Raw genomic sequence first — 17,206 nt, 5'->3', positions numbered from 1 at the left:
GGAGTTCCAGGTGTGGGTGGTGTGACACTTAGGGGCTGGGAATACAAGGATACTCTTCATGACTATCCTAAGCCAGGTAGTTCATTTGTTCTGGTGGATCATGGCCTCTTTGTGACCCTTTGGGGTGTTTCCATCATGTCAGCTTTCAGCACAGTCTAGTTGCCTCCAGTCCACACCCAACTCAGTCATTCTAGGGCTGAGGCAAAGAGTTAGAGATGCTCTCAGGGAGAGGCTGGGGCAGGGTTGGGCTGGGAAGAACAGGGAAGGAGGCACTGGACTGCTTGAGGCAGAGCTCTTACTAGACTCAGACCACATCTGTGAAGTAGGTCGTGTCTGAACCTAGGCTTACCCTCGTGTCTCAGCCCTCTCCTGCCTGAGCCCTTTCAACTCCAGGCAGTGCCACAACACAGACATCTGCCTGTCCCATGGCTTGGACATGGTGGGGGCAGTTATAGGTTACATGAATCAATTTGAAGCCAGCTTCAGATGGGGAAGCATAGCTACCTCTGAGCAAGTGAAGCAGGTTTGGGAGAGAAGCTCAGAGTTAGCCCTTAGGGTTGTCCCCCTGTAGGAATTCTTGGAATTGACTCATGATGTGGAAGAGAGGTTTGGCTTCTTCTTTCTGGATTCCCAAGAAACTGCTTCAGGACTGGCCTGACTCATCTGTAGAATCTTGTCCCTAAAAGTGGGACACTACTGACAGCCAGGTCAGTAGCTGGCATCTGAGGCTAGCTGGCCACTTCAGGGAATCTTTTATAAAAACTCCACTGCTCTCACTCGTGAGTGGCAATGGGAATAATTACAGGGAAAAGTACCTGGTGTTAACTGGGGGCTGGTGGGGCCAAGCATGATAGTGTTGGCAGAAACAGCAGGGGATGACATCAGTCCAACTTGCAAAGGGGAGGGGTGAGACCTTGAGACAAAGAAGAGAGAAAACCAGAATTTGTGGAAGACTTAGTGACTTAGTGGGCCTGCCAGCTCAGGAATAACTAGCCTCAGTCTTGTTGCTAGAGGTTGGGCCTTTGAGTGGGCCATACTTTCTCTTAGGGTAGCTTCAGCTTTCCCTCCTAGTTCTCAGAGGATGAAATGAGCTCTATACGTTCCTCCAAGCCACCGAATCAGCTCAGAGGTGTCTGGGAAACTGCAAAAAGGAGAGTGGTATTGGGGAAATCTTGGGATGAGTAGGAAGTGCTGTTTGGTGTGCTCCCTCGATTGATGTAAAGATGTAAGAAGCTTGCAGGAAAAAAAAAAAGCGCCTAAACTACTGACACTTTGTTTTATGGGTCCCTGATTGGCTTCCCAGCTCCCTTTCTTCTGCCCTCTGGTCTTCTTGTCCTTACAATGTCGGACTGGGCTTGTGTAGCCTGGAAAATCCAGTGGTTGGGCTCTATCTTGGAGCACCGAATCAGATCTTCAGCAGTGACTACCTGAGCATGTGTCCCCTAGCTTCTGGCTGGACTCCATGCCCCCCCTGCCCACATATGCTTGTTGCCTGTGGCATGCTCTGCTGTAACTTGGAGGCTGTCTCAGGACCGTTGTGCCTGCCAAATAAGCAACTCCAGTTGGTCATGACTCAGCAGCCTGTCCTGGTGGCCACGCCAGGCTGCCTCTGACTCAGTGGGGTGCTGGGATGTCCTCTGAAAGCCAGCATCCACATCTGTGACTTAGGTCTGGGCATTAATTGGTCTCAGTAAAAGCGCTTTGATTAGGCTCAGGTAAAAGGGGCCCCCAAAAGTTCAAAGCCAGACAGGTTTTTGGGGTGAAGAAAGGTGGCAGCTGTTTAGTTAACAGTGGAAGGGAGATGCTGGAGTCTCAGACAAGAAGTCTGAGCCATGGATCCCACAGAGTTCCTCACTTGCATGCAGGGAGAGATGAGGATGGGGAGGGGTCATGCCAGACCAGAAGTCTCTTCCCCAATCCTAGGCTGCTGCCAAGGTGACCTGCCCCCTACCCCCATTCCTTCTCCCTTTCATACTCTGAGAGAGATACTGGCAAATCACACAAACGTTACCTGGAAGAAGCTCATTTTCAACATCATAGAAATCTGGAGTCCAGAAATGTCTAAGTTATTCTTGATTTGTCTGCCTTTAAAGAGCGTAGACCTTCCCTTTGTTTTAGTTCCCAGCCTCCTTGCTGGGATGTTCTTGCAGTACAAGCTCTGCATTTCTTCCTTCATTCTCCATGTCTTTTTGGGAGAGGGGGTCACCATTATCTCAATGTCCTTTGATGACTTTGAGACTGGGACAGAAATAGGGTTGAAATTTCAGGTGGCTTTCTTAGGAGACACCTGGAAAGAGAAATCAAGGCAGTGGGAGGGAATGGGGAGCAGGAGAAAGTGCCCAGAGCTACGAATCTTTTCTGCATGGTCCTTGGGGAAAGACTCTTGGTCCCTGGGCTAGTGAGTGTGAGCCCCAAATCATAGAATCTCAAGGCAGGAAGGGACCTCAAGGAGCCTCTGGTGTTTGAATCTCCTTTGTAATCACTAATCAAATGGTTGGACAGTCTGAGCTTGCCTGCACTTTCTGAGATTCAGGGTGCTTGTTATCTCATAAAACAACCCAAACCATCTCAGGCCAATCCTGATGTTTAGAAAGTTCTTAACATTGAGTCAATATATATCTTCCTGTGCATTCATTGTACATTCCTAGTGCATTGGGACCACACTAAACAAGTTCAGGCTTTTTTTTAACACAATGTCCCTTCAGATATCTCCTGCCCCAGCTCCTTCACAGCCTGATCCTATGTGGGGGAGTGCCCAAAGTTCTGGAAACACATGGTTCTTCTGAACATTTTTTGGGGAGGGAGAGGTGAGTGGGTTGTTGGAGAGAGGAAGATGGGGAAAGTCGGGAACCTTCCACTTTATCTTTGGGCTGGGCATGTCTGCTGCCCTGGCTGAGGTGTATTGCTTCTGAGCCCTGCCCCCTCTGGCACCACCTTTCCCAACACTCCTTCCCCTTTCCCAGTGTCCAGGCAACAGGAAAAAACATGGAGAGCAGAGGGAGGGCTGGTCAGAACAGGCTTAGTGGGGAAGGCTCCAAGGCAGATACACCCCTGGCTTAGCTCCGCCACCTGCCAGCTCCCACACACCTTCCCTGGCAACTGCCTGGACAGAAAGGCAGGTCTGGGGCCTCCAGGGGGCTGAGGGAGGACCATGGTTCCTCTCTGCAGATAGGTATTGCAGGAATCCAGATGGCAGAATAAAGACAAAATTTATACAAATTCAAGGGTCAGGGTCTCAGTGGGCATATGGATTAGTCCATGACAAGGTTTCTCTCTCCACATACAAATATGCATATGGAAGGCCTGGCTAGTCCATGCAGAAGGCCTGGCTCTGATACCACTGAGTGTTCTAGTGTAAGGTCCACAGAGATTCAGTTCCTCAGTCCAAAAATAACCATCAGTGGTCTCTCTTGACTTTATTCTCTTCTCTGTGGTCTCTGACAGGGCCCTGGTTTATTTTCCAAGGACCAAAGTCCTCTTTCAGTCACCTCTCTCAATCCTCCTGCACATCATCAGATATCCTTCAGAGTTCTGTTTAAAACATTCTTCCCACCAGGTCAGGGGCCTTGCCATGATCACTACAGTTCATCATGCTGGGATGAGGGGCTGGCTTCCCTTCCTTTGTTTGTCTCCCTGACCAGACAAAATGCTCTAGAAGGATAGACACTGCATTTCATTAATCACTGCTGCCCAGGGCCTAGTACAAGGCCCAGCCCATTTGCTGAGTGGAAGAAGGTTCTGTAGTATATGGTTGATCTTGGTGAGGTGAAGATCTTTTATCTTTAGGGTTTCTTAATTCATCTTCAAGTCTGTCATTAGGAATGCCCATACTCTTTACAAGCATTTCTTCTTTCTTCCATTACTCCCTTGATAACAGTTCAGTTCATAACATTTAATCAACTACCCTTTGTTATGGTGTTCTGCTGATGGCCACTCCTTTTTAGCAAGGGGGCCCATTTCAGTGCTGTTTGCTCTTATGAGTCTGGGCCAGCTCTAGGATATCACTTGATGGGAGAGCTGTGGGAATATCCAGGCTCCCTCCCAACATTCCCTCTCCTTCTGAGGTGGACCAGAAGGAATCTCCAAGACTTGAGAAGTCAGTAGGGAGGGGTTCAGGGAGTCCCTAGGTCACAGGTGTTCAAAATTCTTGTCTGCCAGCCCTCATCTAGACCTCAGTCCCTAACCCTAACCCAGATCCTCAAACAGAACCCTACACATGGCTTTCATTTCTCTCTCTCTAACTAACTCTAACCCTTCCTCAACTGAACTTGACATTCTATCACATCACCTATACCACCTCTAAGCCCCCTACTCTTCTCATCCAAGCATGGTCTCACCTGGTAGTCTTCCAACTCCAAACCTTCACCAAGAGTTGGGTGAAAAGGCAGCAGTTTCAGCAGATCCCTGGCTTCTCTGTGACTGTGTCCATGTGGTGCCTTGACTGCCCAGTTTGAGATTTAGCATGTTGTCCATCCCATGCTGTTCATGACTCTTGCTTTCAGACCTTTCCTCAGACGCTTGTATGGCTATTCCAGGAGGCTGCTGCTCACTCCTGCGGGTTGCAGGGGTGAGCCTGGTCTACATGAAGAAGTGCTAAAGAGCCTGCTGACTGTGTGTGTTTTAGAAGGGTCAAGTTGCAGACCTGGAGGCTGAGAGGGGAGATGGGAACCTGAGCCTGAGCTCAGGGGGTCTCAGGGATGGGTTCAGGGATAGTTGGGGTGGAGGAGGGCAGGACCTACAAGAGTTGTGCTGAGTTGCTGTGAAGGGCACTTTGGAGAAAGGTGGGTCAAGGCCACCTCCTGTCCTTCCCCCAAATGTTCTGGGGTCAGGCTGCACCTGGTGTCAGAAGCAGTCTCTGGGCTTCTCTGGGTTCTTGACCTCCCTCTTCCCCTCTCCTCTGTGTCTGTTCACTGCTTTCTAAGCATATGTTTTTGAGTTTCTGCTTCTGTCTTACAATAGAAGCAAATACAACCCAAATTGTGGTGTATGCACAAAACGGGCCATTTTCTCCCAGAGAGCTCTAATTTCTCAGGAAAAAGCAGGGAGCCTTTTTGGAAATTGTTGTGACTTTCTACCTCCTTTGTCTCTGTCTATGAACCTCTGGATGAGCCATCTGGATGCCACCTGTGTTCCTCCTCTTCTTAGTGATCACTGTCTCTCCTGGGAACTTAGAGAGCATCCCAGTAATCTTGGGATTCTGTCCAGACCTTTATGGGATCTGGAAAGGAAGTGGGTGGGGAAATGAAATGTTTGAGGTGGAGGCTGGGTAGGGGAAATGAGAGGAAGAAATTGGGGTAGGAGCCCTTCTAGGAGTAGGCCCTCTTCCTCTGCTTAAGTTGAAACTCAGAGAAGCTGTGGGCTGGTCCCAGAGGAAGGGGGCCATAGGCTAGATCTATGCTAGAAAATTAAGCTGATACACAGTCCCCTCACTCCATCACTGTCCCCCCAACCCATGCAGGGCTCAGGGCACAAGGCAGGAAGCCTGACAACTTCTTTTATGAGCCCCAAATTGCAAGGAGGTGGCAATTAGCCCTCAGTGGGTCTGAGGAAAGAAACAATGTGCCTTGTCTTTTGAGGCTTGGAGGGGCCCTGGTGTGGTGCCCTCAAAAGTGGCTGTTGTTCTGGGAGTACCTAGGCCCTCAGTCTTCCCCAGTTCCCATCTCTTAGACTCCAAAATCAGGAAACAACCCCAGTAAAACTGCTTCTGATGGACCCCATCTAGCAGTTCATTGTGGTGTCAGAGGCCCACTCACTGGTAGTTTCCTGCATCCCCTTCCCAAATCCATTTCTAGGAACTTAATCATTGGTGAACTGAGGTTGTGGAGCAGGACTTCAGAGGTTACATTTGTCATTGGATTAAACTGCTTCATACCCATCAGATGGGTTCATGAATATGTGCAATTGTCTCAAAAATCTTGGGTCCCCAATCAACATGTGCCATTGGTATTCTCCCAGAGCACAGGCATAAAAATTCTAGCTAAACTTGGCTTAAGCAGATGGAGGCTAAAACCTTTCTATGTCATAATTATAGTCTCATTTTTGATCCCCATGAATCCTCCTGACCTTTAATTTATATTCTAACCCTAACCACAGTCTATTCTGTCTTATACTCCAAATTCAATTCTAACCCAGCCATAATAATCCCAATTCTACATCAACCTTTGAGCTGTAACTGCATTCTCAAGCGTACCTTTAAATGAAACTAAAATCCTATTCCTTATCATAACATGGATTCTGGCCATCACACTTAACCTCAGTTATAGTGGTTATGCTAACCCTAATCTCAACCTTAATTCCCATCTCAACCTCAAATCTGACCTCAGCCCCATTCATGATTCCAACTAACCCCAACCTTCACCCCAGCCTTAATCCAGCCCTCATCTCAACTCTGACATTGGATGAAATCCAGAACCCAATGAAACTCCAACCCTACACTTCAATTTAATGAAATAACAATCCTACTCCTTTCTTTTCAGTCTCCCTCTTCCTGGTCCCACCTGTTGTCCCTTTCACCCATCACTGACCTTGCATGCTTTGTCCCCATAGGTGGGCCTAGTAACCTGTAAGGTCACCAAGCTGTTTTTCTTGGACCACTCTGGATCGAGAATCAGTATGCCTGGATGTTCCCCAAAAGGCCCTAGCAGCTTCACCTGAACTGAATTCTTGTTTCTCCAGGCTTCTGTTCCCATTTTAAAAAGTGCTTTCCAGAATGTGCAGGGCAATCCTATGAACCTCAAAATAATAAGGAAATGAGGATATTCATTGTGTTCATTGTGTATAATAAGGAAATGAGGATATTCAGGGTCCCAGAACACCCTGTTATTGTTGGAGGTGTGGGTGGGGGGGGTTTGGAATATAGTGATGCATGGGTTCCTTGTGCTTCCTTATTGTTCTGTCTTATTTTTCCTGGAGGGGCAGGCCCTGGCAGTGTCCTTGAGTCTCATAACCCTCCCCAAGATTCTTCCTCCTATCCTTCTTGTGCCCTCTATCAGGGAGAAGGGTGGGCTGTTGAACAGGGTCACTCATGACCTGACCCACCTCTCCTAAAGCCCACGGGAGGCCTCGGGCCTATTCTGTCCCCCCTGGACCAACTAGCAAGGGTTGTCCCCCACTTTCCCCCTCTGCCCACCAGAAGCATCCCACCCCAGCTCTAACCTGCCCAGAACTTGCTGGCTTATGCCCTGATGAACAGTCTAAGTGATGAGGGACCTTGGTTTCCCTTCCTGTGTGAAGCAAGGACACCAAACACTTACTAAAAGAAATGCACACAGGGGGCTTAGCCTTCCTCAGTAGAGATATAGCACATTCCAGTGAGTGGGCACACACATAGGCATGCCCCCTTCCCTTGCCCTCTTGGTGCTATTCTCCCCAACATCCCCTCACTAACCCATGTACTTGCTGTGCTCCCTGCACATAGCTTGGTCTTTCTCCTTCAGGCCTCACTGAACTGGTTTTAGTTCAGTGTGGGAGGTTGGGCTGGATCCCTATAATACCCCCACTTCCAGTGATCCCCTACATTCAAGGATGACCTTGCATCAGGTATGGGTTGGGTGCATAGCTCCAGAGGGGGCAGCCAGGAGAAGACCCTGATCCCAAACACACCCCTTTCCTCTCTCATTTAGCTTAGGAGGGCTGACTCCTTTTGAAGGGCCAGAGGCCTCAGGTAAAAGGCAGGTTGGGCATTCCTGGGTCCCATTCATCTGCCTGGGCCTTCCTTCCAGCCCTAGTATCCCCTTCCCTGGTGTTCCTTCCCACTGACCTGGGTAGGGTGGAGGGGGGTATCTGTCAGTAGATCAGGAACAGGAGGGGCCACGATTTGTAAAGTGTGTCAGACTCCGGTACCCTGGGGTCAGTGTTAACCCTACAAAGCTTGGACACCCTTCCTCCTCAAGCCTGGCTACTCCTTCCTCTTCCATTTCCCCTGAGGAAGAAGGCAACAAACCTGAGTAGTGAGAGGAGCTCATGCATGTCATAAAATGGGGTGACTGCTGTCACCTGAGGAAGATGGGGCCAGGAGGAAGTGGAAGTTTAACAGGAGCCTAATTATAAGTCCCACTGGCAATCCTGCCTCACTCTCTGGACAGGGAAGAGCTTGGGTGATGGCTGGGTAGGCCATTCTGTCACCCTGATAATTAGGGTTTTTGGGACTCCTCCCTGAGGCGGGGACCAGGCCCCCTCCCTTCCATACAAATAACTCTGGCTGTTCCCCAGCCGAGCACTCATTGCACCTTCTTGCCACCCTGGGCAGCATCTGGGTCCTCAGCTCCCCCCTCTTCTACCCATTCCCACAAACGCAGTACCACGGCCCGGGCCGCCCTGGCCCCACAGCCACCAGCCCAGGGATACCCAGCCCAGGCGGAGGAAACACCGAGCCTAGAGACATGGGAGTTCGAGGAGCATTCCACCTTCTACTCGTGTGCTTGAGCCCAGGTATGGGGCTGGGCAGCAGGCAGGGATGCCTGTACAATGCTTGATGGGCAGAGAAAAGGGCAGCAAGGGGCACACAGAGGAGCCTTGGCAGTTGTCTGAGATGCCCTGGGACGATGCAGCACACCCTTGCCCTGCTGCCACCCAGGTTTGGATATTGCCAGGATCCTCTCCTTAGGAGAGCCCCATGCCTGAAGTTTTGGGGCAGAGGTCTTTGACGGTCCCTCAGTGTGGGGCTCACGCACACATGTGCTGTGACTGGGAGTACAGGGCTTTGGGAACTGGGAGTGGGGTGGATAATCATGTGAGTAGCAAAGCTGGGTGGGAGCTAAGGAGGAGCCTGGTAAGGAGCCCTTTTCACTAATATGTGTGTGATTCCAGCAGGAGGGCCCCACACCCTCAGGCCAGAGCCCAGGTTAGGGAGTTGCCTCCAGAGGGCAGAGTCTCTGACTAATGTGGCCAACACTGCCAGTTACAGTCCTGACCTGAGGCCTCCACTTCAGGCCCATGTGTTATGAGAGTTCCAGGGTAGTGTTCACCCTCCAGGATGATGGGGACAGCACCCCACTGGGGCACATGTTAAGGTTGGAAACTGTGGCTACCTGCCCAGGTTGGGACAAGTCTCAGCAAGGGCCACTCTATGTGGATATTGCTGGAAATGGCTCTGAGACCCACCCTGGGGTCTGAGTTGGGGGATGAGAGATTGTGAGGGAGGAGCTAACAACGAGGAAAGTATTTTCAGCCTGTGTGTGTGTGTGTGTGTGTGTGTGTGTGTGTGTGTGTGTATGAATGATCGAGTTTCCATTAGAATGTCTGCAATGCCCTCTGTCTCTGGCAGAACCCATGCAAGAAGTTCCAGCTTTGCTTTGGGAACCTGGGATATCTCCATGTTTGTGGTGTATATCCTGGGTTTATTCTGTGTGTATTTATAAACCAGTATCCTCTTGTGGGGGCTGCCTTTTCTCCCCTCCCTTCTCTTCTCCTTCCTTACCTCCAGAAGAAGGGTTAGGAGCTCTGAAAGCAGCCTGAAATTCACAAAAGATTTACAAGTTGAGAATTAGACTATTGAGGTGATATGCACAGAGACTGTGTAGCCCCTGGTGTTTTTGTAGGGAGACAATTAGTTACTACTGCCCTCTTTCTTGGAGCCCACTATGATTTCCCTCCCTTTCTCCAAATCTTGCTCAGAATTCTCTTCTACTCTTGCTTTCTTCCTTTCTCCTGTCTCTCTCTTCTTTCACATTTCCTCAGTGCCACAGCAGGAGAAATCAGGGTCAGACACGAGGGAGAACTTCCCCAGAAGAGTGAGGGAATGCAGAAGGGCTGCAGCTTTTAGGAAGAGGTTGAGAAAGCTTTTAGGGAGAGTGAACGGCTGGGGTGAGGCTCCTTAGCCTGGGACAATGTAAGACACACAGCCTAGTGCAGGGTGAAGGCATTCTTCCAGTTTGCCCCTCCTTCCCAAACTCCCTTCCCTGTATACTTACCCTCTTGCTCGCTGGCCCCCAGGCATAGAGAAGAGTCCTCTCTTTGTGGGTTGCTTCTAGGAGCTGTTCCTTAGGGTGGAGCCTCTGCTCTCTGCTTAGTTCTGGCTCATCCCTGGCTTGCCTTGTGCCACCCTAGGATATGGCAGATGGCATCAGGATCCTTATCTCAGAAATGAGCTTATGTTCACTTGGCCTGGGGCTGAAGGAGGCCTCACCAGGTCCGTTAGAGCCCCAGCAGCTAATCTGCCTGTTCTGGGTCCCCCTGGAGCCTAGTGGGGTTAGGGCATGGCTGATGGTTTAGCCAAAGTTCTTAGGGGCAAGTTCAGTTGATGCCTGAGCTATTGGGCATGTTGGAAGAGTGCCTCCTGGCTCTTTAGAATGAGGGTAAGCTTCTTCGGGTATGTCTGGCCTTGACTAAGTACATGTGGACCTTGTGGTGTGTAGTGGGTGTGTCCTCTGGATAACTCTGGACTTGTGTTTGTGTGCAGATGTGTGTCTGTGTGGATCTGATAGTATTTGTGTGCAGGAAGGTGGGACTGCATAAGTATGGACCTGCATTTGGAAGGCTTATAGAATGTGTCTGTGTGTTTATGTGTTTGGCTGTGACAGGGTATAATTGTGTGTGTGAGATGCTCTCTAAGTGGGAAGGTGGTCTTAAGAGAGACTCAGAAAAGGGCAGAGCAGAGTGAGTTGCTGAGACCAGGGGCTGAAACTCCAAAGGACTTGCTCCTTCTCAACAAAGAAAGGAGGAGAGTGAGCCAGGCTAGACAAAGGGGTGTGGGGAGGGTGGGGTGCAGGAGACTGGGAAATGGAGTGTACTTGTCCTGCTTGCCAAGGTTGGAGCCCTGAACACACCCCCTTCTATTTCTTTGTAGGTCCAACTGGTTGGGGCTAGTGCTTGCCTGGGCTTCTGAACAGGGAGGGAGAGGAGCTCAGTGCTGAGTTTCCAGATGCCAGGTCCTCACCCAGGCTGACTCAATGGAGTAGGATGGCAGCAGCAGGAGGGGCCCCAATTGGAGTGAGCATGTGGGGGCAGCCAACAAGCCATACAATCATACAAGGACAGGACACAAAGTCCACACTGCTACATTTCATCACACAAGGCTCACATTGTCCTATAGGTGCATGTGGTCACAGTCCCAGGTACACACCATCATTTACTGTCACAAACAAATACACCCCAGTCACAGCTTTCCCCTGTCATCCACAGGCATGCCCTATCGCTCAGAACACTGACAGCCAGGCACCAGCTGTCAAACACAGGCATATAGTCACACACATGCACTGTCATACACAAGACACATGGACACCTCCCATCTTCCATTTCTTAGGCTGGGAAGGGATACCAGGGACCATGGTGTCCATTCTCCTGCTTCCAGATAGGAGCACCTCACTTGGCCCAGACAGAGGCAGTCTTTAACCAGCCAGGCTCCTCTATCAGAGCATTTAACAGCTCTGTGTGCTCCATGTGCACAATGTACACACACACAATTATGTAAATATAAAAGCAGACACCCTACCCTGGTTATGGCATGAGTATCCTTGCAGTACACATAAGCAGCCACAAATACTCATAAACACATATGTACACATGTGTATACACTCATGTGCATACACAATCATGCACACATACAAGCATAACTAATAGCTGTATATAAATAATCAGGATTCAGATGCAATCTTACACATCATAGAATATAAATGTGCATACACAAGTGTGCACAGATTTGTATATGCTGCTTCACATACATACACAGACACACACTCAGAGCAGCCCCTACTCTCTATGGAACCCCCAATGAGCCTGGATTGTTTCTGATACAGAATGGTGGAGGGAGAGGCTGAAGTTGATGACTCAAGTTCTGGTTCTATTCCCCTCAACCTACCTGTTCTACCCTTCCCCTAGCACTGCTGTCCTCTGTGCGGATCAACGGGGATGGCCAGGAGGTCCTGTACCTGGCAGAAGGTGACAATGTGAGATTGGGCTGCCCCTATGTTTTAGACCCTGAGGATTATGGTCCCAGTGGGCTGGACATTGAGTGGATGCAGGTCAATTCAGACCCCTCACCTCGGGAGAATGTGGTGAGTGCTGGGCACCTGGTTCCTCTTACCCTACACTCCATGGTCTGCCTGGTGGGCAGCAAATGCTCTGAGGGGAGAAGGGCAGATAATAAAACCAAGACCTTGAACTTCCTCCAAGGATCTCATGGAATTGGGCAGGGATGAAACTCGACCATCATTCCAAAGGGGTGGTACCTGCCTTCAAAAAGTTCCTAGCCTGACCTTATGCTTTCCAAAGCACTTGATCTTATCTGATCCTACACATTTTGTAAAAGGTCAGTGGACCAGGCATCATCATTCCCATTTTTTACCTGAGAAAAGTGAGTCTCAAATGTTGAGTGAATTGCCCAAGGGAACCAATCCACATGGCCCTCCTTGTTTCTGTCTGTCTCACCACCTGTTTTTTTTTTTTCCTCTTTTCCACAGTTCCTTAGTTACCAGGACAAGAGGATCAACCATGGCAATCTCCCCCACTTGCAACAGAGGGTCCGCTTTGCAGCCTCAGACCCCAGCCAATATGATGCCTCCATAAACCTTATGAACCTACAGGTATCTGACACAGCTACTTATGAGTGCCGGGTAAAGAAGACCACCATGGCAACTCGGAAGGTCATTGTCACCGTCCAAGGTATGGCCAATTTCTTCTAGGCTCCCCTTCCCCAGACTTCAGAATCAAGGGTGGCTTGGCCACTCTGAACCTGGCTCTGCCTCTTGGCTGAGCCTGTCTCACAATTACCTGCTTCTCTGCAGCTCGACCTGCAGTGCCCATGTGCTGGACTGATGGCCACATGGCACATGGCAATGATGTGGTGCTGAAGTGCTTTGCCAATGGGGGCACCCCACCTCTTTCCTACAAGTGGGCCAAGATCAGTGGGCACACCCACCCCTACCGTGCAGGATCCTATCATTCCCAGCACAGTTTCTACTCTGAACTGTCCTACCAGGAGTCCTTACACAGCTCCATAAATCAAGGTGAGGGGGCCCAGAGAGAGGGGGGAGAGATGAGTGGAAGATCAGGACTTTAGAATTTGCTGGGACTTTCCCTGAGTCATCAGTGGCACCAAGTCAAACCTATAACCTCTGTGGGAGATGCCTCCTCTGAGCCTGTTTCAGGCATAGGGGTAGGGGAGGGTCAGCCAAAAGCAGTATGGTTAATTTGGAAAGAGCATGGTCTGAGATAGACAGCTGGGCTTGAATCCTGGCTGGACCACTGATTGACTGCAAGACACAGGCAAGTGGTTTAACCTCTCTGTGCCTTGGTTCGTCATATACGGAAAGGAAATAAGAATACTAACTTCCAGGGGCCTATGAGGATTAAATGGGGGTGAAGTGTGCAAAGCTGCCAGCACACAGAGAAGCTGGCTAGTACTCAAAAATCCAACCAAGACGATTGGAGATGGTGCGAGCCTTAGAATTCCTTTAATCTAACTCCATCTTCACTACAAAGATAGTGAAAACAAAGATAGTACAAAGGAGGAAACCAAGGTTCAGAGAAGGAACCTATTTCTCTAAGGGCACAGAGTGAATTAATGGTGATGTCCTGTTGCTGACAGAGGGGTCCTTCCTTTCCTCTTTGTTTCAGCAGGGGGAAGGCGACTCACCTGAGGTGTGGAGTGGACCTGGGTGTGTGCATGCACACAATGTCCTTCCTTCCATCTCCCACCCTACAGTACCTGAGGTTGGGGTGGGGCTCTGAGACATTCAGGACCCTCTGCCTCACTATAAGCTCTGTGCTGCAACTTCAGTTTCAGGTCTATTGAACAACGGTGACCTGGTGTTGAAGGATATCTCCCGTGAGGACGATGGGCTGTACCAGTGCACAGTGGCCAACCATGTGGGCTACAGTGTATGTGTGGTAGAGGTGAAGGTCTCAGGTAGGTGCAGTGGCTTTGGGGGCCCTGTATCTGGACTGGAGGAATCTGGGCTGTCTTTTGGAGCTCCAGCTGGCTCTTCCTGCCTGATGTGTTGAATATAGGTCTTAGTCTAGGGCAGCTGGGGAGCCCTCGGGGTAACATGCAAGCATAAGGGGTTAACAAGTTAACCTTGAATCTCTCCATATCTTCCTCACTGGGTGTCCCAGGGTCCTGAAGGCCCCTTTCTCCCAGACACTCTGCCCTGGCACCACTTGGTTAGTCAGGCACCTGTTAGGCTGCAGAGAGCCTGACTGGCCTCTCCTTCTCTCCACAGACTCCCGGCGTGTTGGCGTGATCATCGGAGCAGTGCTGGGCTCTTTGCTCTTGCTGGGCTGTCTGCTGCTGGGCATCTGGGGGCTCATCTGCTGCTGCTGTGGGGGAGCTGGGGCCGGCTGTGCCCGCGGTGCCTTCAGCTACAGCAACGGCGGCAGTGGAGGGGCCTGTGGAGACTTGGCTAATGAGATCAGGTAAAACCTGATGCATGCTGCATGCTGCTGTGCAACAGGGGACTGGCACCCTGCCCCTCCTCGCTTCTACCTGACATCCCAACCTTGCCCACCATTGCCACAGAGTGCTGGGACCACAGCATGTAGACATGCCACTTGTTACGTGGCTTTTCTCTTTCCCCTTTCCCATGCCCAGTCTTCAGCTCTGTTCCCATGCCCCAATCTCCCTGTGTGCACCCCTCTCTGTCTTATCTAGACTGTAAGCCCTTGAGGGCAGGGCCTGTATTCTTCCACTTTTCCCCTGTATTGAGCTGGTGAGAACTCTGGACATATTTATTTAAGAAGAATTAAGAGTAGTGCTAATACATTATATTAGAAACAAACTAGAAATAAAAATAGAACAAGACTTGTAGTGCTGATGATTATAAATAACCTGGGGATGGAGGAATAGATGAAGATTAAGGGGCAGGAGGTGAGAAGAAAGTGAGAGAGGGCAAGGACAAGATAAGTTAAAGAAAGAAGTACCCGAAAGCAGCTCCTTCTGGATCTCCAAGGTTCGCTTCCTATTAAAGTCGGCGGTTCTGGGAAAACATCAGAAGGGGACTGGAGAGCACCTAGATGGGGCTGCATGCCTCGGGCGGTCGGACGAACACATATGGACAAGCCCTGTCTGCGCAGAACCGCTGTGGTGTCTCTGGTCCAAGAAGAGGCAGAGAGGAGAGTCGGTGGGGCAAGGAGGTGCCAGGGGAGGGGGCGCAGGACCCAAGAGGTGGCCAACAGCCACCGCTCTGCTAGGCCAGCCCACGCCACGTCGCCTAGGAATCGGCTCACCTGCCCACCTGTTGTCTCCACAGAGAGGACGCCGTTGCACCTGGGTGCAAAGCCAGTGGGCGCGGCAGGCGCCTCACCCACCTGCTGGGGTACCCGACTCAGACCGTCAGCCGTTCTCTGCGCCTCAAGTATGCGCCTCCGCCCAGCGGTGGCCAGGAGGACGTGGCCCTGGCGACCCGCACAGCTGCTGCTGCCTGCGAAGCGGGCCCTTCCCAGGTTTATGTCAAAGTCACCAGCACCGAGCCCACCGACTGCGCCCAGGGGTCACTGCCGGGCAAGGACGGCCTGTTGGTGTGAGCCAGGCTGTGCTCCGGCAGGAAAAGGGTGCCGGCTCCCTATGTCGCCGCAGGGGACAAACTCGGGCTGCTCAGACCCCACCTGCCCAGGCCACCTGGAGGCTGTGGACTGAAAGCATTTCCCTTCAGAAATGAGTAGGGAGGCAGAGCCTTGTCCCCAAAGTAGGAGGGGGCAGGGCGGGCAGATAATGTCTACCAGGAGCCCTCTCCGCAAAACCCGCCCCCACTTCCCCCGCCCCAGGCTCCCGGAGAAGGAAGAAGTGTCTGAAAGAGACTGAGACCAGAGAGGCCCAGTATCCCCAGCCAAGGAAGAGGTTCCCAGGGCAGGGCGGGTATGGGTCTGGCCTGAGCTGGTCTATGTGTGAGATCTGAGCTCTGAGGCGGCAGTTTTTAACACAATAAAGAAACTGTAAGAACTGAGACAGGTGTCTTTGGTTCCACGGAGTGTTGTGTATGAGGTTGGATGGAGGTTCTGCTTCCGTATCAGGGATGTCGCTCGCTGTCGTCCTGCACCTTCCTGTATAATTTCCTCTTTAGATGGGGAGCAGTCAGAGCTGGAAGGGGCTATCTAATCCTATTCCTTCACTACACAGATGGGGATACTGATACCCCTCAGGCTGGGTATAAAGTCCAGAATCCTGCTTTTCTCTTTTATTATAGATGGTCAGAAGTGGGGAAGCAAGGGGCTGGCAGGGATGATTTCTCTGAATATTTCCAGACTATTCTTGACATTCTTCTTCCTCTGCCCCCCATCTACCTCATTCTGACTTTCTTATTTCTCCCAGATGTACGCCTTCCCTTTCAACAATTAGGAAGGGTTTCAGGGTCATGCTCTGGGGTAGAAAGACCTTCAAGTTCCTCTAACTAGCCCCCCTTTTAATGGTAAGGGGATTGACATTTATTAGGCACCCAGTTAGTCCCAGGTGCTTCTTGATATTTTGTCTTGTTTAATTCTTACTTTAATAGTATGGAGTTGTGCATTATCCCATTACACAGATGAGGAAACTGAGGCTCAGAGGGATTAGGCATGTTGATCAAGGCCACACAGGTCATACCACAAGTTTTCATTCAGGCATGTTTGACTTTTAATTCTCTCTAGAGCATTCCTGACAAAGGCTATTCCAGCCTCTTCTTGAATACCACCAGTGGCATACGTCTCTGACTTTCAGAGATATGTTCTTTCTATTTGGTCCCCATAGAGCTTTTATCCCTTGGTCCAAGTTCTACTCTTAGAGAACCCTCAACTTCACATGTCCAGTTCCACTAATGGACAAAGTGGTTGCACTACATACAAGATGGCTGCAACAGGCACACAACTGCACCTGTGGCTGGTCTAGGGATTGAGGGTCCTCTGAAGAGCATGTGTGGTACTTCATAGTCACTCTGTTCTACCTACCTCTGCCCAGCCACTTGCCAGTTGAGAGCTAGGCACTTCCTTTTTACTTTGCCTCTTTTTCTTTCCAGGCAAAACAGGGCTTCCTAATTCTTTCTGTTCCTACCCTAAAGCCACATGAAGCATGGGTATGGATGGATCTCAAAGTATCTGGTTTTCAAGCTTCTTAACTGAGAAAACCCAGAAACTCTGCTTGGTTAATAAATAACTAGGAGGCCCTTTTGGTTGGCTTGGGTATTTGCAAAAGAGCAATGGCATTGCTGACTCTGCCTTGACAGACTTGGGGAAGAAAAAAGAGACAATGGTGGCACAGAGGGAGCCAGGGATGAATGTCTTGAGGTGGAGGTGGGGAAGT

At 50.5% G+C, this 17,206-nt stretch overlaps 1 protein-coding gene across 1 annotated transcript; it reads left to right on the top strand.

Annotated features, from left to right (window-relative positions):
- Positions 1-5,947: 5,947 nt before the first annotated feature.
- On the top strand, positions 5,948-15,857 carry VSIG8 (V-set and immunoglobulin domain containing 8). Its single transcript, XM_045841310.1, has 7 exons — positions 5,948-8,430; positions 11,818-11,993; positions 12,399-12,600; positions 12,723-12,944; positions 13,718-13,846; positions 14,160-14,352; positions 15,186-15,857. The coding sequence occupies exons 1-7, from the start codon at positions 8,382-8,384 to the stop codon at positions 15,457-15,459; spliced, it is 1,245 nt and encodes a 414-aa protein (XP_045697266.1). The 5' UTR covers positions 5,948-8,381; the 3' UTR covers positions 15,460-15,857.
- The last annotated feature ends 1,349 nt before the right edge of the window (positions 15,858-17,206 follow it).

The sequence above is a fragment of the Phyllostomus hastatus genome, unplaced genomic scaffold (genome assembly GCF_019186645.2).
Source record: "Phyllostomus hastatus isolate PE091 unplaced genomic scaffold, TTU_PhHast_1.1 phas_contig_36, whole genome shotgun sequence".
Classification (NCBI taxonomy): domain Eukaryota; kingdom Metazoa; phylum Chordata; class Mammalia; order Chiroptera; family Phyllostomidae; genus Phyllostomus; species Phyllostomus hastatus.
This window is presented reverse-complemented; position numbering and strand designations above follow the sequence as displayed.